The sequence below is a fragment of the Endocarpon pusillum genome (assembly GCF_000464535.1).
Source record: "Endocarpon pusillum Z07020 unplaced genomic scaffold scaffold1466, whole genome shotgun sequence".
NCBI classification, from domain to species: Eukaryota; Fungi; Ascomycota; class Eurotiomycetes; order Verrucariales; family Verrucariaceae; genus Endocarpon; species Endocarpon pusillum.
This window is the reverse complement of record NW_006916017.1, coordinates 46758-72259: the sequence shown is the minus strand read 5'-3', so window position 1 is coordinate 72259 and position 25502 is coordinate 46758. Positions and strand designations below refer to the sequence as shown.

At 49.8% G+C, this 25502-nt stretch overlaps 6 protein-coding genes across 6 annotated transcripts; 4 read left to right on the top strand and 2 right to left on the bottom strand.

Moving 5' to 3' along the window:
- Positions 1-4489: 4489 nt before the first annotated feature.
- Positions 4490-6855, bottom strand: EPUS_06375 (uncharacterized protein; the record flags this gene model as incomplete). The annotated part of the gene is made up of 6 exons (XM_007802047.1): positions 4490-4971; positions 5992-6058; positions 6153-6486; positions 6535-6558; positions 6605-6755; positions 6810-6855. 6 exons carry the CDS (start codon positions 6853-6855, stop codon positions 4490-4492), a joined length of 1104 nt encoding a protein of 367 aa, XP_007800238.1.
- A 719-nt stretch (positions 6856-7574) lies between these two features.
- Positions 7575-8321, top strand: EPUS_06374 (uncharacterized protein; the record flags this gene model as incomplete). The annotated part of the gene is made up of 1 exon (XM_007802046.1): positions 7575-8321. One exon carries the CDS (start codon positions 7575-7577, stop codon positions 8319-8321), a length of 747 nt encoding a protein of 248 aa, XP_007800237.1.
- A 2871-nt stretch (positions 8322-11192) lies between these two features.
- EPUS_06373 (uncharacterized protein) lies at positions 11193-12446 on the bottom strand (the record flags this gene model as incomplete). Its single annotated transcript, XM_007802045.1, has 1 exon — positions 11193-12446. The coding sequence occupies one exon, from the start codon at positions 12444-12446 to the stop codon at positions 11193-11195; it is 1254 nt and encodes a 417-aa protein (XP_007800236.1).
- A 4105-nt stretch (positions 12447-16551) lies between these two features.
- Positions 16552-21174, top strand: EPUS_06372 (uncharacterized protein; the record flags this gene model as incomplete). Its single annotated transcript, XM_007802044.1, has 3 exons — positions 16552-17811; positions 17857-17966; positions 18021-21174. The coding sequence occupies 3 exons, from the start codon at positions 16552-16554 to the stop codon at positions 21172-21174; spliced, it is 4524 nt and encodes a 1507-aa protein (XP_007800235.1).
- Positions 21175-22270: 1096 nt separating this feature from the next.
- EPUS_06371 (uncharacterized protein) lies at positions 22271-23301 on the top strand (the record flags this gene model as incomplete). Its single annotated transcript, XM_007802043.1, has 3 exons — positions 22271-22340; positions 22435-23152; positions 23205-23301. The coding sequence occupies 3 exons, from the start codon at positions 22271-22273 to the stop codon at positions 23299-23301; spliced, it is 885 nt and encodes a 294-aa protein (XP_007800234.1).
- Positions 23302-24608: 1307 nt separating this feature from the next.
- On the top strand, positions 24609-25274 carry EPUS_06370 (uncharacterized protein; the record flags this gene model as incomplete). Its single annotated transcript, XM_007802042.1, has 2 exons — positions 24609-24949; positions 24998-25274. 2 exons carry the CDS (start codon positions 24609-24611, stop codon positions 25272-25274), a joined length of 618 nt encoding a protein of 205 aa, XP_007800233.1.
- Between the last annotated feature and the right edge of the window lie 228 nt (positions 25275-25502).

The window sequence follows — 25502 nt, the reverse complement described above, 5'->3', positions numbered from 1 at the left end:
CGGTTGGTGGTGGAAGGTGAGCGAGGGGATGAGGACGGTCGATTCGTAGGACGGAGGCGCCATATGAGGCGAGGAGAAGGCCGCAGAATGGCGCTGCATGAAGAATGTCAGAGGAGTGGGCGATGGTTAAGGGAGGCAAATGGTGGATTTGTCTGACCTGGAGCAAGACCGGCAAGCTCGAGAACACGAAGGTTTTTCAGCGCCGGGTCACCAGCCATTCCAGGTTGTGTTGTATTTCTTGAGGTCTTGATAAGCAATTCACGTGGTATGATCGAGGTGACGAGAGATCTTGAAATGCGGGGAATCAACGATGGGAAGGTGGAGAGGATGTCCTGCTGAGGTCCAACTCAGAAGTTGGGCTTTGTGTTCGTAAATGCATTGTGAGTTTGGTATGTGATCACCTTCAATGGGCAGTTTACCGTCTGCTACAGAAAGTGGTTCCAGGCATCAGAGTAGGAGTTATGACTCTCACTACTGGCACCAGTTTAGACAACAAATTTGCTGGTATGCTACAGCCAGAGGTAGAGTGAAGGGTTCTTCGCGTCCATTCTGGCTTTTTGTGCGGCGCCTAGAACAACATCCATGCTTCGAGGAGCCCAAGTTGAGCCGGCTCACAGTCTCATCATCCTGTAGTAAAGCTGTTGATGCACCCCTAGCTTAAGCTATGAACCGGGTTCCGTTTTCTCTTCAAGTTGTGGACCACTGACAGAGGATTGAATGCTTACACTACTCCGTATTCAAGTTCTGCATATGAGTGCCGTGCCGAAACTATATTGGGCAAGCGCTGCCCGTGACCGCTTGCACGCTTTTATCTCCCGGCATCTGTCAAGTCTCTAGTAGTATAACTACTACTACTAACTAGTATATATTTATCACCCTCTCCGAGACCATGGCGGCATTGACGTTTATATACGACCCTCAGTGACCATCAAGCCGCTTCATAGACAGTCTTTATCCAGCATCTAGACCAGACGTCTTTGATCCTTACGAAGATGCTGAGTTCAACCTGTCACCCTCACTATCACTTACTTCTCATTAGCACAAGCAACGCAATCCATTTGTCCCTGAGACTAACTTATTAATCAGAAAAATACCGCAGCTATTTGCTCTGCTTGGGTCCATCTCCGGAATCCTTTCCTGCTCGTCGTGGATTGTTTAGGTTACTTGATAAAAGCAGTATTTCTGCACAATGCTGTATTTGTGGCCTTTACATATTGTGTCAATTACAGGAAATTAAAGACGAGAAGGAAGGATTTATGACCGAGACTTACTTCAATGAGTCAGCGGATGCAAGTCCTCTTACAGATTTGACGGGAACGGCATGCCAAGCCCCTGAACGCTGTACTTGACGCCTTGCGAATTGGATTGTCGGAGTTAGAATGTGGCTCTCGAATGTGGCTTTTCGAAGACGTGTCGCTCATCGACGATCGCCTGCCAAGACTGGACATGTAGGTGAAAAAGAAAAAAGTTCACCTACCACGAGAGGATGAAAAGTTCTGAGGCAATTCTCAGTCATTGTTGGCAAGCAGTTATTCATCGTGGTGGAAAGACTTATCATGCGTCGTGGACTTGGAAGAGACTTGCAACAGAATAAAATTATCCAAAAGAGTTGCATCAGAACTTCTGACACGTCGCGAGAACTCACACCAATAACCTCTTTCATCACACTTAGCTGCAGTTGGCAACGAATCAAATCACTGCTGTGCACCGATACAGCCTTACAGGACAACTTCGCCTCTGGATTTTCGCAGCACTACTTCTGGAAGAGGATAGCAACGTCATACTCGGTGCCGCCAAGAAGTCTCCGCTAGCATAGCCAAAGCATTTCATATGTATCGACATCTCTAGCACATTGCCCGACGTCAAAAGCGGCCATAGCTTATGAGATTCAAGATTAGGTTGACAGAGACTTTTTGGGGGCATGAGTATTGGTTCGCTTGATTGGAACATGCCAAGGTCTCGCGCCCAACCCAACTCGATGGTAAAGGGAAGTGGTTGGATAATGAAATGTTCATGTGAAGAGCCGACCGCCGGCAAGCAAAACGACCTGTCAGCCTTCAAGCGTTGGCTGAGCTCTTTGGATACTACCAGGTTGATGTCAGAAAGGCAGTGCAGAACAATCATGAAATACTGATTGTAGGCGTTACCGAGCCATAGCCTCATGGCGGCTGTACCGCGTTTCTCTTCATTATTCGTCCTGCCAGTACGAGGCTGATTGCGGTAAGTATATCTTGCGGTGTCATCTGTCGAGCCCCAGAATTGACATTGAACCTTCCTCCTACTTTTCTCATGAGAACAATAATGAAACCATTTTTCTGCATACTTATCGTATCACTTTTCTACTTCTGCCCCTGCATCCCAGCCCAATCCATCGCCAGCAGTTTCAATACTCCAAGGACATTAATCTCAGCAAGCCGCATCACAATAAGTCGCACCTCAACTAGTCGCATCATACCCAGTCCTATTACAACCAGTCGCATCATAACTAGTCGCATCACAACCAGTCGCGTCACAATTAGTCCTATCGTAACCAGTCTTATCACAACCAGTTCCATCGCAACTAGTTCCATCGCAACCAGTTCCATCGCAACTAGTTCCATCGCAACCAGTTCCATCGCAGCTAGTCGCATCACAGCCAGTCCCATCGCAACAAGTTCTATTATAACCAGTCTTATCGCAACAAGTTCTATCACAACTAGTCTCATCGCAACAAGTCCCACCACAACCAGTCTCCTCACAGCCAGTCCCCTCGCAACTAGTCCCCTGGCAACCAGTCCCTACACAACCAGTCCCATCATAACAAGTCCTCTCGCAACCAGTGCCCTCACAACCAGCCCCATCACAACAGGGAGCTCTGCTACATCTCCGCTAGCAACAAGACCAGCTTCGAGTGGTGAAGCAAGTGGCGACGGTGACGGAGGAGGTAGAAGCTCGTCGGACAAAATTGCTTTGGGGGTGGGGCTTGGGGTTGGAATACCTACCCTTATCGCAACGGTTTGGATGTGCTTGGTAACAACAAGAAGACGGTTTATGAGTTGAGTGCGCCGACCACATTAAAAACATTAAAACTTTCTCGTAGACTAGTCAGCAGAGAAACGCAGCCAGCGAGTGCGTAACAAAAATACTGTCTCGGCGGCGCTTCAGTCCACTGAGTAGCGGCTCATCAGTTGCTGTTTGCCATGTTCTAAGGCTCTGACGCACCGAGGTTGAGCCGGTGGTCATCAGGAATGCGGAGACGTGCACCAAATTTCTTAGGGGCAGGGAGCTGGTTCGGGGGGGGGGGACTTCGCACCTTGGCATCTTGGCGCCAAAACTAATCACGTGACTATCAGATTGGCTCTCGGACATATCTTCGAGCCTTGACTGACAGCTGTAGGACGAAATGACACAGCAATAATCACTCTCTTTCATTCCAGCAGAAGCGTTCGCCTGCCGCATGAAATTGGGAAAGAATTGGCGAAGCCAGTTCCGATTCACCACATCCTCAGTAGGTCTTCCTCGGAACTGCTGAACAAGATGACATAGCTCGTCCAACACTGATTTGACACATTCTTGTCACAGCCACGACAAGAATTGGTCGAAAAGATCTGTTCTTTGGGCTATGGTTGCCTAGTGAAGTCGCGGTAAGGTCCTGCTTGATCTGGCTCCTTGCTTGGGACACATCGAAGCAGAGACGAGGGGAGAGCTTTGAACCCATACGGAGAGATGATGATGACGTCGCCTCCTAGATCAGTAAGGTTAATGAAAACGATGTATCCCTTCACTGAAGAGCCTTGTATCTGCTTGGCAGTAACTCCTTTTTGAGATGGTCGAAATCCCGGAAGTTGTTAGATATCTCGTATGCATCCGTTCCGCTTCTCAATCATCTTTGTTCGTCGCTCAAGGTTCTTATCGTGTAGGATCTGGTCTACAAGGTTCTCAACTGGTGCTTTTACTTCTAGGCAAAGACTTTCATAACGTTCGTACAGTTCTAGATAGGCTGCTTTTAGTTTAGATATTTCGCTCCGATCGTTAATCAGGAGGCTGAGAAAGACCCTAAGTCCCCGCTCTAGGATTTTTGGGGCCTTTCCTACATAACTCTCCTAGCTATAGTGCGCGAGAGAGCACGCGCTCGTTGCTGATCCAGAGAAATCAGAGACAACATGTTACTGATCTTGGTGGCTTAGAAATCTGTTGTGTACGGGTGGCAGGAGATCGATGGCTTCTGTCGACAGCTTGTAGGCGCATTCATAGTCGCCTTGACCTTGAAGCAGTTTTACAGCCAGGGCAGAGGCCCTGATTCAAACAGGAGGACTTGCATTATGACAACTCCAGGTATGTAGGAGATGATGCGCCAAAGTTTTCAACCAGCCTGCCAGATCGGGATGGTCGTCGGGACGTGACCTCGACCGCCTGTCGCGTCACTCGGATGGCCTCCTCCAGGTCCTCCGTCATTCCCGTGCGTTCATATCAGCTATACCTTACGTAGTACATATGGCCTGGCTATCAGTTATATAGTCTCCCTTTTCAAACCAGTAGGCCCCTCACTGTTCCTTTTCCTCTTCTCTCTCCCTCTCCTATCTCTCATCCCACCAACCGGTACAAGCGCCAAATGCCTAACCTCCATCCCCTCCCTACCATTCGCAGTCCTAAATCTGTTATCCCCCATCCGTCTTGCCCTCTCGAGCGCATCGAGCGCCGAGCTCTCCGCCAGCTCCTCCCTCTCACAGTGCCAGTTCTCCATCGTCCACGAGCTCGCATAGCCCAAGAAATCTGGTAGTCTCGTGTTCCACCGGAGTGGAAATGTCGCGATGGTCGCCGCCTCCAGAGCGAACGAGATGCCCATGACAAGCGCCAACCAGACCTTATGACACTTGTAGACCTGTCCGCCGTCGCGTCTTGTTTTCGCTATAGCATCCAAGATTGGGTCGAGAGCGGTTGCCGGGACCCTTGGGGTATTACTCCCCACACCGGTCACGAAAGCCTGCGTTGCTGCGGAGTAGTAGAAGGCATTGAAGGCCAGCGTTAGCCGGTCCTCGAGGACGTCCAGCACCAATTTTTCCACAGTTCAGCGTACCCTCCGCGCGTGTCTGAGCCCAGAACCCCCACCGGATCCATCAGGAAGGCATCTGTTTAGAAAGACTGGACTGAATAATGAGCCAGCCCTGTGCTGGGCCATTGTCTATCTGTTGCGACGCGCATGAGGCCCTAGAAAGAGTTGAATGTCTTATCTGGCTCAAATTGCTTACTGTGTTTATAAGTGTCAGGCTAGTTGCAGAGCGAGGTTGTGGCGCGTATGTTGCCGGTGCAGGAGACGTTAGACTGTAATGGCAACACAGAGATAATATAAATAACGAGCGTGATGAGAAAGCCGTCAGGCTGGAAACCTGGGGCAGTGCCATTATCATACTATGTTAATGCCCCATAGTATGCCTGAATCGGCTGAGAATGGTCTGCGGAAAACTTATACCAGGAGGTATTCGTTAGGTGGAAAAATGTCGTTGGAAAGCCGTCCAGGTTGCTGCCTAGATCAAAAATGGTTGTGGCATTAAGCGAGGCAGCGTCCACCTAGGCTAGATCTACCTGATTGTCATGGAGGAAGTCGATGTACGCCCTGGTGGTTGTCATCTTATTGGAGACACAAGATAGCTGTGTACTGATAGATTCAACGATGAAATGAGATCAAGAAATATCCTGCGTTCATTTGGAACATGGAGGGGAGAAGAGCATGATAGTTGACTTCGCCTGAGTGGACTGAGTCGCAGTCTCCGCCGGGACAGGTATGGATACCAATATTCTTGCGCTCCTCCGGTGAGAAGCGATCCAGAACTCTACGAGCATTGCCAATCACGGACCGACATCAAAGTCGTCAATTGACGAACTTGTTATATAGATCGACAAATGTCTGCAACAGATTTGCCCCTGTCCAAGGATTGCGTGGATCGTTTTTCGAGGCCAGGCGACCTGCGTAATCATCAAACAGATGCACATTCTACTTGTACTTCGGCATACCTTCAGTGAAGTCAATAGATACACGCTTCGCACCGGCCTCAAAGCATCCCCGAATATCTTTCTCACACTGCACATGTCAGTTGGATGGTGCGGGTCTTCGTACGCAACTCTACCTCTTTGACCAGATCCTCAACAAATTATTCCTTTGGATATCCTTCTACAGTGCCATTGAGAGGGCACAAAAGGTAAAGCATGCTAGGAGCAATGACAGCCTGCTTCATGGGAACGCCTTTAGCATAAGGGTGTGACTTCTTGAAGTTATCATAGGCATATGTCTTGTATCTAAACTTGTAAGTCAGGGGAGCTGGTTTACAGCGATATTGATTGCAGACTTGAATGATCCTTTGACGTGCCTTGGCAGTTGACGACGATGGGGGCGTCGTCGAAGATTGCCTCCTCGTTGTTAGGTGAAGCACCAGCTTTTGGAATCTAGGACGCACAAAGTACTGGCCATCAGCAGCAAGTCCCTCAGCAAGACCCGTTCCGCTGAGTGTGCTGTTGAAGTGTTGGCAGCTAACGCAAAAAGGACAACATCACACGTACTTGGTAATCGGACATGTTGCGAAGCTTGTCACATCAGCACCTGCTGAGTCCTTGGGTTCGGAAGGCTTACGAACTTGCTCTCTGCCCGCCATCTGTAATGAGGGTCTCGCCTGTCTGAGACATTTGGGACAATGAGTCCTCTACCGCTTTATCCTGTGCCTTGAATAGATCATCTTGCTGGATCTTGCCCGCGTCGTAATCAGCATAGGCCTGCTGCAGGTCTGATTTTCGTGTCAATACTAGTCAGTGCTCGAAGTTTGATAGATTTCACTCACAGGTTGGGCGCGGGAGGCTGCCAACTACTTCAGTAGGGATTCCCATGATGTTTCGTAAGTGTGAGAGTCAATCGATGTGTTGCTTGCAGGATAAGACAGGAAGAATGGGGTTGAGCGAAGACATCCCACCCGCGATGCCATCGTTTCCACCACCCAGCCAGAGGAGAATAGCTCCTGGCCGAACCCCTTTTCCACAGGTTTGCGTGTGACAGACCGCCAAGGCTAACCTCAGCTTGTGCATTCCAGCAGGACGGGTGCCATGTGTGTGTAACCACAGGAAACATCAACAGCAACTTGCGGCCTCGCGGAGAGAAGTGACTTTTTACCTCCTCCACGGATGTTGTCGAAGAGCAATGTGAGTGATATTGCCTGCGGTACGGTAATCCCTACCTCGATGGCGTACCAAAAATATGTAAAATCAGAAGTACTAAAATTGAAACGAGTGAAAAGGGCTAGTAATGCTCAAAATTGTCTTTTTATCTCCTGGCAGTAGCTCAAGCCAGCCATCTCAAATCACCACATTTCCAAGCCAAAACCGTCCAATCCTCGGGCTCGCGGGGGCTCGTACTCGCCTACATATCACCAGGCGAGCTCTGCTGCCGTGTGAGGGGGGCGTCGGCTGATACTTAATCCTGATTACGTTACTTACAGTAATGTAGCCTGTATGCCAAAGTACCTCGGCACAAATGGAGAGAAAGATGAAAGAAATCTTCCATCTTGGATGGATCAAGTTAATGACACCCGTTCTTGCTGAGCCTGCGCACCATGGAACTCTCTTGGAATGGTCTACTCAAGCAGCATCCGCCGCCAGTCATCGAATTCTGGGGAACACTACTTATCCAGCTCGTCTTCTTTTGGCTACCTTCCCTCTTTTACCTTGCCCTTGACCATGTTGTACCCAACCTCTCCCAGCGTCACAAGCTACAGCCCCGAACCAAGCAGCCAACGCCGGCGGAATTGAAGGACTGTCTGAAGGTGGTCTTCAGAAATCAACTTTTCTCTGCATTGATTCATATCTCCCTACTCTCACTGGGTGGCCTTGCTGATGGAAAACCAACTTACCGTTTCGACGCAAGCTTGCCTCCTCTCGATCAAGTCATCCTCGATGCCTTTGCTTGTGTCTTCCTCCGCGAGGTCCTCTTCTATTACGCCCATCGTATTCTACATCTTCCGTCAGTATACCCCAAGATCCACAAGGTCCATCATCGCTTTACAGCACCTGTGGCATTGGCGGCACAATACGCACATCCAATTGAGCACTTCTTCGCCAACAGCCTGCCCGTATCGATTCCTCCAATGATATTGCATTGCCATGTAGTGAGTTTCTGGGTATTCCTAGCGGTGGAGTTGCTGGAAACCACCACGGCGCATAGTGGATACGATTTTCTGAGTGGCATTGCGAAAATGCATGATGAGCATCATGAGAAGTTTCTAATCAAATTTGGAACCATTGGACTCTTGGACTGGATACATGGGACGGACGGACGGGCAAGGCAGGAGAAGGTTGCTTGACAACGGCTACAACAGCTCTAATAAGCTGGAAGTCTTGATATTACCCAAATTATTCGGCACATCTGCCACTTTTCTTTCCGCGCTGCCTTTGCGCTGCCTACGCCACAGCAGGCGGGAGAACTGTCAATACTAAGTCCTAGGTTTTGCTTGCGGGGCTCGTTCCAGCCACTGCATCGTTCATAATGAATTTGTACCTACCAGCCGGTACAAGTCCTCAGTGTGCGCCTATGATCCTCGTCACCGTACCTTCACGGATATAATGCTGCTAGCATCAAGATGACTACACAAGAATTGGGTAGAGGGTAGTGTGTACATTGAATATGCAAGAAATGGCTTTGACGCATTGTACTTTTACCTGCATGCGCTGGAATACATTCCTAGCCTGTGAGGTATCTTAATCGCAGCCTGGTTGCAACGCTTGACCAATGACCAATCAACGAAGGATCGACAACAAATCTCCTTCCCCATATTGCGATAGTCTTAATCTCGTCACAAGCTTCTTCTTGCCGCCGCGGTCGTACAGCAGTCGTTGACTAAGTGGTGCACATTTTTTGCTAAACTCAGAGCCATCCGTCCACCCACTATAGAAGAGTGAAGAGCAAGATGGCATGGAGGGCAACTCCAGCTCGACTCTTTTGATGCTGACAATTGGCCGTACTTTTGTGCCAAAGAAATTGATCATAGCCACCTCTTTCACGCCTGGCATAGGCTGCGCAGAGAATTCACACGGTCAAGTTTGCGCTATTTTCGGGACAACCTCCATTGAGAAAATCTGCCAGGAGATTAGATGCTTCTATTTACATCAAAGGTATTAGTGTACGAACGTGCCAAGTCACAAACATCATCTTTGATTGATCTGAGCATTCTCACCCCCAATGAAACTGACGTTGACGACAGAGCCACACAAAGAGCAACCACGGACTACGACAGCACATCATATAGATGATGCTGTACCCATGCTAAAGTGTCTGTCCTTTGCTCTTCATCGAAAAGAAGAGTCTTAGGTGGTGATTTATTAGCCCTCCCATCGTCGACGACCATCCAGAACATTGTCTTGCAGCATGCTGTGTAGCTGTTTGCTGCAAGACCTCGGAAACCACCTCTCAAACTGCAGATGCTTGTCTAATTTTTAGTACGTTCTGGAACGCTCTTGAGAATTCTGTAGGGTTCTTTGTTAGTGACGAACCATTTGGTCAACAGAGAAGTGGATGTATATGAACTTCAATCCTCCTCCTTCTCCTTCAGGCTACTGCATTCATACCTCCCTTCCGCTGATGACCTTGCTCGAGTGGAAAGATTCTCACCACATTCTCTTGTGTGATTTGAAAGGCCTGCTTCAAGGCAGACACTGAAGGCTCGTACAGTCTGCCACAGGTAGCCCTCCGCTCATCATGGCAAAGAAATCGATCAACGATGTACCCATGGAGATCCTTCCGAGCCATACTTGCACATTTCAGAAATTCCGGCACCTTGGCCGAATTTGTAATCTGTCTGTAAGTATGCCAGAAATGGAAGGATGTCGGAACTCCAGTCGCCTGGAGGACTCTTATCCTTGACAAAAAGAAGATGGAAAGGCTCGTTCTCAGTGCACTTCAATACAACCATCCTTTCAAGCATGTGAGCTTCGAGTCGTTGACAATCTCCCTTGGCGGCCACTGCCAGTACCCTTCAGAGTGCCAAAGCTATGGGTAGGTTGGAGGTAGCAATCATCAAGTGAAATGTGGTGGATACGATTCTGAGATGGAGGGTGTCTGAGAAAGCAGTCGCGCGGGTCTTAGTCTTAGTCCGCCACAAAATGGTAAAAGTCAAGACTTTCTCATTGTTCATTGATCCAGAGCCTGAAGAGGAGGGCCGCCTGTTCTGGGGCCGTCATGATCCCATTTTCAGCGGACACCTTGGTCCGAGCATAATCAGAAGCCTTCCGACGAGTTACATCAACTTGGAAATGGACAGGGGTGGACCACACATACGTTGCTGCTGCACTGTGCTACGAGAGTTGCTCCCGCGCCTCGTCCATCTACAGAAAACACACCCAGTCGCTGTGCTGGAAATTGTTTTTAGCTCATGAGCCCACTATCGAACATTATTTGGATAAACAGCCTACGGGCATCAAGGTGCTTTCTAATACGCTCCGTACTTGAGTCTTTTCCCTTCTCCTTCTCCTTCTCCTTCTCCTCCTTCTCCCGTTCTGTTATGAGTACTTATCCACCTATCTATCCACTTACCGACCAACCACTCCCATCAACACTAATCCACCGGAACTAAACATGAGACTTCAATCCATCAATGGTTTATATCCCCTTCTTCACTAACCGCTTGCTCACCCAGTAGCCATCCGTACCATGTCACACCAGACAGACCCACACTTTCCCATCATATGTAGCCACAACGGCCCCCCCCCAGATCCAGTTCTAACAAAGTACCCAGCTTCTAGCCCTGACCTACCCGCCTGCCCGCCACGTCGATTCTCTACATGTAGCAAGAGAAAGAAGAAGAAGAAAAACCATTTCTACGCATGCTTCGCCGTGCTCCGGGCTCAAGGTCAGAACGGCATAGCAGCAGCGATCGAATCCATTTGATTATTTAGTAGTAAATCCTATTCTCTTGCCTCGCTTTTCTGACAGTAGTAGTAGGGTATCAAAAAACATCCCAGACATCTCAGGATCGTCTGGCACATCAGTCTCTATCAAAAAAAGAACTTGCATATCATGTATGTACCCCGAGCTCTCCTCCCATTCCTTGCAAGCCAATCATCATCATAGTCTCCCAACTGCCATTATTTGGATCTTTTAATGACCATCCCACACTTTGTATGCAAAAAAGACATTCCCTTTCCTACCTCCCAAAAATGCTGAACGGCCAATCATCATCCTAATCCGGATTCGCAACAAACAACCTCCCCTTGCCCCCCATCGTCATAGTTCTCTCATCCACACTTCCCCTCCTCCTCAACTCCTCGGCCTTCTTCGCCTGTTCGGCCGCAATCGCCACCGCGGACTGGCTTGACGGACCGCGCAGCTCACCCGCCTCACCGAATCGGTCTTCTTCGCCTGAAGCTCCTGTGTCTCCGGAGCTGGGCGTGCCGACGCTCTTGGTACCACTACCGCCGCTGATGGAGGTGGTGAAGTAGTCCTTTTCCGGCTGCTGGCGATGATGATGGTTGGTATAAGGGCCTTCGGAGACTTCGGGTATGTTCGCTTCGGGACTGCCGGCTCCTTCGTTGCCGGAAGGAGGGGTGCTGCTCGTGCTGAATCTGCCAGCGGCACCGCTGGCTTGAATTGGGCGAGGGTAGCCGGATGGATATTTGCCGCTATGCACGCTGCTTCGGCCACTGCCGCTTCGGTTGTGTATCCTCGCTGTTGCGCTTGCGGCATCGCCGCCGATACTTCTGGTTTCTTCTTCATCGCCGAGCATTTCGTTCGCGGACAACCGGACGGGGACGCTGACGCCGGATAGATTGGCAGGGACGTAGGCTCCGGCTTTGGCGGAGCGGACTTTGCCGCTGGCGATTGTGGAGGTTCGGCCGGAGGTTGCACCGTGCACTTCCAGGGCTGCGCGGTGTTTGGCTGCTTTTTGGGCGGCTGCGGTGCGGGCATCAAGGGTTTGGGACCGGTCACACCAGACTGTCGCTTTCTGTTTGCGCATAAGGGCAACGTAAGAGGTTGGAGCTAGGAGGGTGGAGGAACGGGAGGAGGTGCTTCGGCGAGGGGCGTTGGAGTTTGTAGAGTTATTCGTACCACTGCGGTGGATGTGGTGTTGATACTGGGTTGGGGTCATAGTTGGGTTGGGCTGCGTACTTGAGAAGCCGTTCGTAGAGGAGGTTTGGGATGAGAAGCGTCGATTAGGGTTCGAGCTGTGGGGAGGAGAAGGGGTCGACGCTGTGTTGGGAAATATGGAGGATATGGTTCGTGTGTGGGAGTGAGAGGACGAGACTACTTGTTGGGTATTGCTGTACTGAGGCGAGTGGTTGGGTGAACGACGAAGAGGATATGTTTGCGGTGATGCGTGTTGAATCTGCTGATCTGTCTGATATTGGTTGATCGGTATTTGAGGGGCTGCCGGTAAGGGTTTGCGGTGAGCAGGTGCAAGAGAGGCAGGAATCCCGCCTCGCTGGTAGTCAACCATACTGTGAGAAAAGTGAAACCCGGTGACAGTCATCAACGGTGATGGTTTATTCGCTTTGTGATGAGTGAACGTGAGCCGACAATGAAGGATCTCTCTCTCTCTCGGTTAGACCAGCTAAGAGATGAAGCACGGATGTGATCCAGAGCTAGACACTATGTAACCTAGTGGATCTCGACCTCGAGCCTAACTTAGTCGCTTGTCTGATGCAATCTGGAGGAGATCGAGTCAAGGGGTAGAACGGAACATGTAGGCAGAGGTGGGAGATAGATGTACGGGTTCTGTCTGTCATTCCTTACGTAGTAGAAGTTCCAAGGAGAAGGTGTCGAGGTACTACTAGGTGATGTGATTATGGAGTAGCCGCTAGGATCTCGTACCGGCATGAGGTGAGATTGATTGTCTTGACGAAATGGGATGGTGATTCTGTTCCCGACCTGCGAGGCTGCGACCTTGTTACCTTGCACCCAATGACACCAAGGATTATGGAACAAGAGAGCCGCTGTGGGCATTACAAGCAAGGAATAACCAACTCAAGGCCTATTCCAGGCACGCCACCCAGTAGCACTATCTCCAATCCACTGCCCAATCGAGTTTGGCTCTGCGGGAAAGAAGCGAGAGACCCTGGCACTCGATCACATCGATTTTACGGAAAAAGCCATGCAACCCACTAATCCAGTTCGCCTGATCACGGTGCAACCTCGACTTCATCCTGTCCAGGCCCGCGGGCTGCAGACTCAGAGCAGAGACTGACAGATGTTCCACCAAATGCTACCTCTACAAGCATGACTCTACGTAATGCACATTGTTGACCAAAGGCGCCACAGCTATGAAGGTAACTTACTGCTATGTGACACTCCTTTTCCGCCTCCCCCTGCGGAGGGCTTAGTTCCTTGCTCCTGAAACTCAATTTTTGCTATGAGGCTGATTATAACACTGTGACCGGCCAGCACTTCCAATAGCCCCACCAATATTCGATACTTGATACCGTTTCTCTTGCATGGAGCGGGTTTGGGCTACGCATATCGAATTGTAAACAAAGATGAGTGAGTACTTCGTTCAATAAATTATCAAACCTATGATGGAGGAACATGCTGTCTAGAAAGAGATACCTATAGGGTCAATCTACAGTCTTCGTTGCGCTGGTGCTGTAGATCTCGGATGCATGTCGCATCTCTCGATACGAAGTAGATACGAAGCAGATCTGTAAATCAGTCTGGGTCGGTTTCTGAAATTGTGTCCGGAGAAGGACATCCATTTAAACAGGTCCAGACAATGCAAGAAGTCACAACACTGACCACAGAGAAATGCACGGCCGCAACTCAAGTTTCACTATGGTGTTCTCCTTCTTTGACTGCATGGAGAAGCTTCCTCTCTAGGGTCGAAGAGAACGGAAAAGGAGAATACCTGCGCATGTGCCGATAGAAAGGAATCAATCAGGCAACACCTATTCTCGATTGCGATCTTGCTCCAAGGAGCATCTTGATACATTGACCTAATACCACAAATCCAACTCATTTTGGCCAGAGCAAAAGTATTCAAATGATGCATCCCTGACTTGGTGAAACCCCTACTGAGACAAGATAGCTGTCAACGCCATCATGACGCATAGCTAGCATGATCTAACTGTCATCGGTCTTTAAAGTAGCCGATGGCACTCGTGACAATCAACTTCGACGAGGGCGCTTAGAGTTGTAGATCTTTCTCCGCTCGAATAATGTTACCGAGATATTCAGTCCGACTGGTGCAGTTTTCATGGACTTATGGTCACCGAGTTTGAGATATTCACCTTTGCGGTTACAGCAACCTTCCACTGTATATTGAACCTTCCAGCCTACAATGCTAGTCAGCCGATAGTTTTAGTGCATTTGTTCAGAAACACAAGGCGACGTTACCGAAGGTTGGAACGGTTGCCTATGCATCAGAGAGCGAAAGAACAGTTTTCTTCTTCAATTTATCCTTCCTGAGAATCACTCTTCTGTGGGGGGGAAACATTGTTAATGCTGTGTAAGCCTGTTGACGGCCCGAAGTTGCCGGGCCTGTCGTGACATGTAGTTAATCAACATAATCATCGCTAGGTCGTGCTCAGCATGTGAACAAGCAAGACAGACCAGGACCTTTCTCGGCTGGTTATTCCTAACGATGGTTAGTGACGCTGTCAACGATCCTGGTTCATTGAAATTCATTTGAGTGAGCCGTCGCATTCGATTTTGGTTGTTCAGACGGTAAAGGGTAAAAGTGCTGACGTCGCAGAGCCGATCTAGACTCTTGTGGGGCTGTCGCAAGGCAAGATTTGTCTTTAGAAGTTTTGATACGCGCAAGGGCGACAGACGTCCTACTTGAATATTGTAGGAACCGGGCAGAAGGCAGTGTTTCGAGTTTGCCAAGATCACCTCCCGTCATATCCCCTGCGAAAACAGTTTTCCTTGGTGCGCGAGTTCTCGTGGAAGATGTCATGTGGCCTCATCGCAGGATTGCTTGAGGCGACAATCAAGATGGTTATCACGTCAAGGCCGGTCTATCAGTAGAGCACTGATTGTCAACCCATTGCCTGCAATGGTTTGCAAAGTTGTACACATCTCGGTTGTCGATAAAGCACTGGCGGTAAGCAAATCTGGCTAACGATGACTTGAGGTGAAGGAGCGAGAGAGAAGGCATTGAGTGAAGATGAACCCAAAACTAGACCGCTCTGCCGGAGGCTGCGGGACGGGTTGATTGGAATAGAACACGAGAAAGATGATCGAGGATTGGTGGGATTCCAAAAATGTAGTCAGGCTGGGAGCAATAATGGCAAGAAATGTAGCAGAAAATGCAATGCAATGCCAACACATCAAGCCGAACGCGGACGCCGCCTAAGAACCCCTAGACTTAGCGAGGCTCGCGATTCGATGCTGTCAGCGAAGCTGCATATTGCTGCTTGTGCTTAGTAGGTGTAGAGTATGCCGCACCACTAGACGCTCGACGTGGCAGATGAAGCTGCAACCAAGAGGGAAGAAAATACCCATGATCTGCAGCTCCGTGCATCACGACGAAACCGTTTCACTCTCTTCCAATCGTCACCTGGACTCGCCATGGTTCGCTGGTGCTGCAGAAGGCTCAGTCGACAAGGAAATCATGCCCTGTCGAAGGCCGTTTACGTGGCCAACTCACGTCTCTTGACGTCGTCTGGGAATTGTACTTGAATCGGCGTGGCATAGGGCATGGTCCAACGTGGCGAAGGGTGGCTTACCAGCTCACTTTTAGAGATCCGAATTGGGACCTGTCACTCAGCCGTACCATAGGCTACTGTTTGAGGCCTGCACAGGACCGGGTCGAGTAGGGAAAAAAGATTCGACTACTAGGTAAAGAGAGCTGGGGGTTTATTTTCCCAATTGCATCTGTCGAAACTGGTCCAGCCTGTCAGTGCCCCAAGCTGGCGGCGGATGATCCCCCCCCGGCTGGCTTCCTCCGCCCGCTTCAGCCTCCTCATTCGCCAGAGCAGTACGATCCCTAGCTCATGTCTGCTGCATTCGCTGGCAACACACACTTGTCAACTGCCTGCAAGTCATTCATCTTTCTTCACCAGATTCATTCCTTGCGCGTCAAATCTGAATCTCTCTGACACCGCCTACCGAACGTCTTTTTCGTCACATTTTTGAAACGCGGGCCTTGGATGTGATCGGCGCGCACATCTGAAGCAAACGTCCCACTCCCCGGAAAAGCTAGCCCGGGTAGCCACTCTTATCGATACTGACACCTGCTGCTTTGATCTGGGATGAATCTGCTCATGTGGTCAGAGTAAAGCGGAATTAACGCTCTCCTGGAGAGAGAGCAACGGCACCCTGGCACCTCTGGAGAGGACTCGAGCTCGAGATCACGAATCTTCCAACCGCGGCAGTGTCCATGTTCAGCATGCCTCGCTTCTACCTGAGTCTACTCAACTCAGCTGTACGCTATTACTCGCTTCTCCGTCTTTTGTGAAGTATTTTTCTAATCACAGAATGCCGCAGCAATCTCTACGTGCTCATCAAGCAAAAAACTGTTCCCTCCTCTGCCCGTTGATAGCCCGGAAAAGGAACCTGCAGAAAATGGGAAGTCTACAGAGCACATGGTGACCTCACATGAACCCAGTATGAGACCTTCCTCGGTGGCAAGTCAGATCGAAATCTCTCCTCAGCACCCGCAAGATCCAACGCCGACCACTCCAACCTTGCTTAATGCCGACGAATTGTACCCCTTGCCTCATGCGTACGGATCCGAGGACACTAAATCTCCAGAGATCACGTTTGATGCGTTTGCGACGGAGCTGCACCTTCATAGACTCCAGGAAAGCAGGATTGATATATTGAAGCAGCAGCAAAGAACATTACAAAGGGCTCTAGCCTTGTCTGCGAGGCTTTCAAGAACACTAGATCAAGTGCAAGCTGGTTTGGTGGAAACACTGAAGAATGGCGATAGAACCGGCTTTGCAAATGCATACCATACGACTGTGGATCTCAAGGACGCCTGTAGTAACTTTTGGAATCGAGGCATTCGGTCCATCGACCCTCATGGCGAGGACAGGACCTTATCATCAACACAGGAGCCGGACTCCCTTTCTTTCATGGATAAGCTACCTGCTGGCTCGCGTGCAGATGTCCTGGACTTTGTTCATCTACTTCGTACTAATTCTTCGTTTCTGGTTGATCGCATAAAACGCCTGAATCCAAGCCAGGTGTCAGCTTTGGCCAGCTCTCCCAAGATGCACGTACCCAGGGACTCAATTTTCTCTTCTTTGGCCCGTGGAACAAGCCAAGCGTCCCAACAGAAACGCAATGCAGCCTTTTCCAATTCTTTGAAGGACACCGCCTGGTCATTGGAAAGGACCACTCCGGTATCAGCCCTGCTGTTTAACGTGTACTCGGCATTTGCAAATCCTGGTTCCAATGATTATGTGATTCGTTTGGATACTTGGTCGTCGACCTGTGCAGATCTTTATTCTCATTCTGATCAGGCGTACCATTATCTTCTAAATGAGGTCTTGAACGGGTTTGCCTCGCTTCACGAGTGGAGAGCAAAACCAAGGATTGAGCTTTTCTTGATGAATTTGTTGCAGACAGGAGCCTTCCTGTTGGAGCCCGTAGAAGACAATGTCAGCTCGAATGACTTCCGTTTTCCGGTATCTGACCCTCTCCGTACCGAGGAAGCCGAGGAATTCTTTGACACCGCTGTGCGGGAACTGTTTGCAATACTTGCTGATGGTGATGGCGGCCTACCATTTGGTGCTCTCCATTTCGGTTCTGCTATCCTTGGGAAACTGACCAGACCTGAGCACCAAAGCTCATTTCGGGGATTCTTATTTTATTCATGGTACTTTTGTGAATTCCTCTTTTCCGCATTAACCATGCCCGAGGTATGCTACCACGCTCCTTAGACACTTACATCTGACCTTTTTCAGACGAAAGGAATGTTGCTGCATTACCATGTTAGCAAAAGTGCAAGAGACAATATACTGAAGGAAATTGCAATTCGAGCTCAATCGAGAGTCGCCGAATTTCTAGACCCAATGTAAGACTGTCCCCCCGGGGACAAAGTGCTTGAATGTGCCTAAGTTTTCTGCAGGTTGAATCCCACTCCTTTGCTACCAACAATGCGATCGCAGCTTGAACAGATGGTATCTTGTCTCATCGGGATAACGATCGAGTGCCCAAACCACATTCCAAAAAACTGTGGCGTTAGCAACCCATGCTCTGAACCGGTTGTGCTGTATCCTGGCTGCCTAACCCTGTCCATTTCTGATGTCTTACTGCTAATTGACATGTTGGTACCTCAGCCACCGCCAAATCCTACTACATGGGACCCATTCTTGCACTCGAGTGCTACCGCATTTGCAGCCCAGTACCGGCAAGGTCTTCCACCTCTATCCAAAATCTTCCCATCAGAACAACCAAATGCTCCTGGCCTTATACAAAACTCTTTAACCATCAATCATTCGTCTGCAACGGCTCTTGTCCGGAAGTTCGATCAAGTACGGCGTGATCTTCACGCCGTCATGGAACGAAGCGCGGTTTACCCTTTGCCGCATCCAAGTCAAGACCTGTGGACGGTTCTAGAACTTGACAAAAATGGGTATCCTGCAGTTTGCAGATTGCCAGGACAGTCCCATGACTGCGGCAGCGCTTCCAAAGTCTTTAAATCATCATCAGAGATTGAGCGATACCCCCAGCTCGCCTCTCGGAAACTAGACGATGTGCAACGTGCTTCTTTGAGGTTAATTGATGAACATGACACTCCTCTCAGCACGCCAAGATTCAATTCTGGGACGGATAAAGCCTCTCAAATAAAAGAGTCCCTTGAACGACTATTTGCTGTCGAGCTTGAATTTGCAGAAGCAAACGCTGATAGTAGGAATGTGCGATACTGGTGGACAGCTTTAAGGACACTTCGTACACAGTACCCGCTTAGTGTGTTAACAGAGAATGACACCAGGGTTTTGCGACCGATCTTGACCATGTCCAGACAAAACCATTATAAAGTCCAGCAGGAGACGCAAATAGTGGAAACTAGTCTGCGCCATCTAGAAGATGCCTCCGAAAAAATGTCTGCGATAACGTCAGATGTACTGGGCCGCTTGGACAGACTACGGGACAAAATGTGGTATTTGGCAGACGTTACCAACTCTAGTATCTACGAGGTCACAAGGAACGTTGCACAGGCGCTGAGAAATATGGCTGCTCCCGGCTCGACACTGAATCAATCCTCGGCTGCATCTATCCGTGGCAGAAAGAAACCCAGATCTCTTGCAGAATCCATTTTGCAAGAGCCCGAAGCGCAAACGATCAGCATCATGAAAGCACCCCTCGAACAAGGAGGTCCGAAGAAGCTTGCGGACGAGCAGGTCGACATGACAAGAAAGTGGTTTCAACGTTCTGGTGTCGACAACTTTTGCAGGGGAGAAGAGCGGATCCACCGATTCTGTATGGAAATCAGAATGGCCGCCAGCAGACTCGTTGGAGAATCTATGCTAGAGAGTCCAGTACTTTGGTCGAGCGAGCTGTATTTCCGCCAACGCACATTCGTGGACGGACTCGTTACCCGGTCAATGCCAGCTTCAAGTGTGACAAGGCCTTCTAGCATCCTTAGCGAAGAAGGCCATACCAGCTACACGCAGACGCACCACAGCTTGCGTGGCATTGAAACTGCTTCTCGACCGCAACCATTTGACACGCAGAGCTCCCCAGGCCGAAAAAGCTCATTCCACAGTTTGGGTTCTGACAGATGGAGGACAATAAGGGATCTCCATGGCGGGGCTGGAGATGTGCTATCCATCGCTGACTCCCCCAGTCGAGCTGTATCAGCTACTACAGCAGACTCGATCAATTCTTTCTGGTCACCACTACCTACGCAGCCTCAGTCAGCAGCAAGTGTATCAAGTCTACCATCGCGACCTCCTTCCTTTGTCCATGATTCTTCTAGTCCACGGCTAGTTGATCAAATCAGTCCTCGTAAAGTAAAGTTTTTTGAGGAATTGCGACAGAGAGTGATTAGCTTGCTGCTGAGTGACCTTGGATCTCCCGTGTGGAGCTGCGGTAGCGAAACGGACACCTGGCTTGCCGACATGCTCAGACAGGATCCGGTTCGATGGCAGCTAAGAAAGCGTAAAGGCATAGAAAGATTGCTGGGAAGTGAGAATGGGACCAATTCTAGGTATACCCAGGGCGTTGGGCTTACGAAGAGTACCTTGAAATCGCGCAGAAGCATGTCAGCAGGACCGTTCCTCGCCGGGATCCAGCATTCTCACCAAGAACTACCAGTCTCGAACGACGATGTCGGAGCCGAGCCTCACAATCCACAACCGGTTCTTGCACCGCTTCAGAGGTTCTCATATCCCAATGCGTACGAAGACCTGATGAAGCGGTTCTCAAGGCAAGCAGATCCGATGTTGAAGCTCGATATCCTGCACGATTTAAAATCCCTTGTCGTGTCTTCCATTCGGGAGAGGCAGGGAAATATACATCCTCCTGGTAGTGCAAGTTCAACCGAAACGCACGCCACATGGAAGTTTGCAGAATCCGCACCATCAAGCCGCCGCAGCAGTTTGGCTGAAGCAATCCTCTCTGGTCCGGCATCAGCCTCCCGGCACCGGTTAGATGATGCCAAATGCGTCGAGGCCCAGGTTTCACAGCCAGTAGATCAGTCAATAGGTGAGAGGGAAGTAGTAAATGAGATCAAGCTGGTTCTTATGACAATGAGGCCTAAGACGCTATTTCGTGATCTTCAGTTCATCACTGCTTTTATTCCTCCGGAGATACTGAACAAGACACCCGGTGGCAGGGCATTTTTGCATGTCGGCCTCGCCGCCCTGGCATTCAAAGACGATGTGTGCCGGAGTCTTGTGGCGGTTGCAGACAAAATCATGGTCAACGACAATGTAAAAAGGAAGTCGCCGCCTCCTGGAAGCACAGAATACTCACCTCGGGATGCTGCTCAAATGTGGATTTTAGCGGCCAAGGAAGGCAATGCTACCGCACAGCGGGAGCTTGCAATCCTCTATCTGAGCAACCCGGAGCTTCTCCCTTCTGTCAGCTTACCCTTGACGGCTCCCCGTGACATCTTCAAGATCGATATGAAGTATTGGCAGGCCGACGGCTCGAGCAGACGCAGCTCGCAGTCGATGTGCTTGGCTCTGCATTGGATGCAACTAGCAGCGAGCAACGGCGACGCTATTGCCAAGAAGAGACTGAAGGAACGAGAGGCTGAGGACTCGGTTCGGTGACGCCCGTTCTCATCACTACTTCTTCCAAGTCTGTCACAATTGTACGCATCGCTGCTGAAAGGAGTCCAGGGTGGAAGTGCGTTGGCGCTATACTGCTTTTTTCACACTTGGTTTGGTGTCTGAAGGCGCTCCGTTTTGCTTTCTAAACATGGGGTGGCATCTGATCATATTTCCGCATCTATCATGGCATTGCAGGATGTTCAAACAGGACCAAGCGATGATATGTACAACTTTTTGTGTTATTTAGAATCCAGCCGCTAGCATACCGTCTGGGTACCAGCCCAAATGCGCAGCCTACTCCGCATGGTCGTTTTGAATGGCTTAGAGGGGGGGTTTCTTCACTCGTTCTTCCGGTCCATCATGACCGTACGTAGTAAGCAAGCAATGAGTAGTCTAGTACTGCGTAGCGAGCAATTGAATGACTCGCTGTAGGGCAAGGACGATCTAGCCTCCACGTTCGTTGGTCGGTCGGTGCCCGACCATTTGCAAATGATGGTAGGACAGTCGATGAACAGTTCGTGAGCTATCTCGACGTTGACTGGCTAGCTCAATGCGGCTAGTATCAAGTTAGGGGAAATGACGCCCGTGATTGCGACTGGATTGGATTGCGGCAACGGGCCCGTGCAGTAGCAGTTTTGCTGGTTCGGTAGCTCAAGTGACTGGTAGTGGGACACAACGGGTAAAGGCGTCAGTTAGGCGTCAGTTGGCCGCCACTTGGCCGCCACTTGGCCGCCTCTCTTCCCCGTTCGGTACGCTTACCTCAGGCCGTAGGGTTCCGCATGTGTCATCCCGCCCCGCCAACCTCCCCACTTACTAGTGACCCACTACGTACTACTCCTATGGTAGGCTCCACGGTTTGTGCTTGTGATCAACACCCGCGCATCAGCCCATAAGACCCACTCGTCGTTGGATCTTTATCCAACTACACTTCTGCTTTCCATCTTCATTCTCTCCAGGCAGATTCCCCTATCCTTGCTGCAGTTCAAAAACGCTCTGTCACCACTACCAGGCCCAGATCGAGGCTCTTACAGCCAGCTACCACTGTCACGTGTCTGTCATTTCATCATCTCTCTCCCGGAATATCAAACCTCGCAAAATGCCAACCACTTCGGAAGACCCTCCACCAGTTTTACATCAACCAGGTGATTTAAATAAGCGTCCCAAAGGTAGGCCTTTTTTGCGACGAAAGTCGTTCACGGCATCCTTTGCACTTCCTTCAACAATCCTCTTCACGATCTGGTTACACTGACTTGCACTTAGGCATCCTCAAAAATCCTTCTTTCTCCTGCTCCAACGAAACTCCAGCCTCGCCTATCAGAGACGTCTCTGTCGATCTATCTACTATCCCAACTGTGACAGAGGCGACCGAGGATCAGAAAGAGCTTACTCTGCAGAACACCCTCCAAAATGCCGGTCATCGACGCTCCAGTTCAGCAGCCCGCCGCGCTTCTGCCACAAGAAGGCACTCACATCCCAACAGTCTCCCAGGAACAAGCGAAGAGGGCGAGAGCATGCGCCTCAAATGGGATGAGGCAAATCTCTACCTGGCTGAGCAGCAGAAGACCTCAACCATGAAGATTACAGAGCCGAAGACCCCGTACGAATATGCAAGGGATTTACCGGATGAAGACGAGGAAGAAGACGTTGCGATCGACCCTAGATATGTGGACGTTGATGAGCTTGACAAGCAGAAGAAATCTAAGGAGGGGGGTCGCGAAAGCGATATTCCTGGTCTTGAGCTCGGCGACCCGGAGGAGCTTGGTAACACTCAAGCCGAGGACGAGAATTCTCGCATCGTCCGAGGTGGAAGTCAATCGAGGGAAGGGAGCACCGGCAGTCGCGAAAAGCATGTCGAGGTCGCTGCTGAGGAGGAGACAGCAGTGGGTATGCCGACTAGAGAGGAGTTGGAGAAGCACAAGAAATTTGAAGAGCACAGGAAGAAGCACTACGAGATGAGAGATATCAAAGGCCTTCTTGGGTAAGCCTTGATATAATCCATGATGGGAGGCTCCCACTGACCTAGCTCACAGACACCCTGTAGACGTGGACGCCATGGACGAAGATGAGGATGAAAAGCCGCGTCAGATGCCGGATCTTCCATCTCGTGGTATCAATGGTGTCCGATGAAGCCTCTGCAAGCGATAAACACGTCCCTCTTCGAAGTTTGAAACTTCATCTTTGTCTTCATCTCCTGCATCAGCTCCAACCAATTTTCCTTTCTGGGCCTTGACTTACTCAGGTTCCCCGATGGCCTCGAGGTCCTATCTTGAAGCCTCAAACACCACAAGAACATTGAATTACTTTTTAGAGAAAGCCAACGCCCTGATCGCAAAATTATCTTCCATTATGACTCTGCCATTCTTTTGAGTGAGACTAATGATGCAGTAATATACTACCCTGAGAGTTTCTCTATCTCTCACCACATCGCTTTCCGTTAATTATTCAACTCCCTTCTACATTCACCATCAATTTTGGCTCTTCTCGGTTTCATGGAACTTCATCAATTAGCAGGCCTATGCAGCCATTGACCCCAAACAGGTAGGCTCCTCAAATTGAATAAGGCGCTGATTTCACGTTATTAGGTGTCTCCCTTGGGTGCATGGGATATCAAAAAGGTATTCAAGAGATATCTCCTACAAGACGGTGCCATGTATAGCTAGCTTCCTGAAGATCCTTATTGAATCGCGGGCCTCAATGTGATGATATTTATGAGCAGAGAGAGGCGTGGTAAGAGACAATTCGCTGAGGACATATTGATTCTTTGAGCCGGAACGGGCATGAGTTCCTTCTACAGATCATCTTCTTCAGGTTACGAGGAAGAAGAACACGCTCAACAACACGCTCGAGGTCTTTGAGGCATGCTCCCATTCCTGGCGCCTATTGGCCTATCCCGAATCAAGCGCGTTGCTTGCAGGGCCATGGCCACTCGGAGGTCTGCAATTTTGTCAGAGTAGTCCATCTTTTTACGACCTCCAGATGCGAGGCGCCGATTCTAGCTGTGAGGATCCACTACGCTTTGTCTTTGTTGCCATAATTGTCAATTCCAAGTCTGGGGACTTCTATCGTTCCGCTAGCAACCGCCAGGGTAGTCGCTCGCGGCATACATTCACTGGAAAGGACCTTCGAAGGAGTCCCATTTTCTATTGTGAAACTCGAGCCATGCTGGTCAAACACCGATTCGAATGAGGAAGATGGCCACGGTGAGATCTCACCTACCTCTCAAGTACCTTGTGCGAACCACTCAACCTACACCAAAACACAACATATATTGTATGGGCAAACCGTATTCCTCACCTCTGGGAGTGAATCTCCCGAGGATTTTGGGAACGTTGTTGAAGAAAAGAAAATCGGGTCCATCGAGCGCATTGCAGCAAGGTATCGATGCTTAATTGAGGGATCCGACCTCCAAGGGGTGTCTGCTCCCATGGCACAGAATGCGATCGTTAGAAATTATATGGGATTTTAGAGACCATCGGTCTCATGCGTTTCCCGAGCTAGAAGCAGGGGCGTGTATACTGGATGATGTGGGGCGCTGTCATTACATCTTTCAGAGAGCTTCTTCACCAATAAGAATTGTGGAAGCGGTCAAGCAGTTTTCACGATTTGAACTTCCACAAAAGAAGGAACCCGGCGATGTGCTATCCCTATTCGTTGCGCCGTTTCCTCCCCGGAAGACCATCTTCCCTGATCTTGCCATTGAAAACATTCCGAGCGGTTGCAAAAGGTCAAAGATCAAGATTTGCGTAGCGAGAAATGGATTTTCATTTGGCACAGAGTAAGTAATGGTTCGAGGCCAGAGTTGCGGTATGCTGACATTTGTTAGAGTGAAACTCGGACCTTCAAGACTTGGAGCAGAGAGTGGAGATGAGTACGACGGAACTCTCAACGTCGGCTGTGTAGGGCATGGACGATGCCGCGCAAATATATATGGAGCCAGGAGAATTGGCCACAATGATCGCAAAGTTGTCACCCCTTTCAATTCCAAGTTGTTATCGGTTCAGCAAAGACTCAGCAAGAGTTCACAAAGCGTTCGGACTGGAGGACTGCCAAGGGCGCATATTGCTTTACTTAACATGCATGACCAACTTGAGGAGAAGTGACTCTCACTAGACTCCATCAGGAGCTGATATAATACCACGAAATTGCAGCCCAACAACAGGGTTGAGGAGAGCACAGGCCGCACCGTGTCTGTCTGTCTGTCTGTCTATCCATCTATCCAGGTTGATGCAATGGTGTGATGGATTACTTTGCTGACACAGCTTTCTATGTAGTACATGCTCTCCACGATCTACCCGCTCGCAGACGAGTTAGCCGCCTTTCCTTTTGAA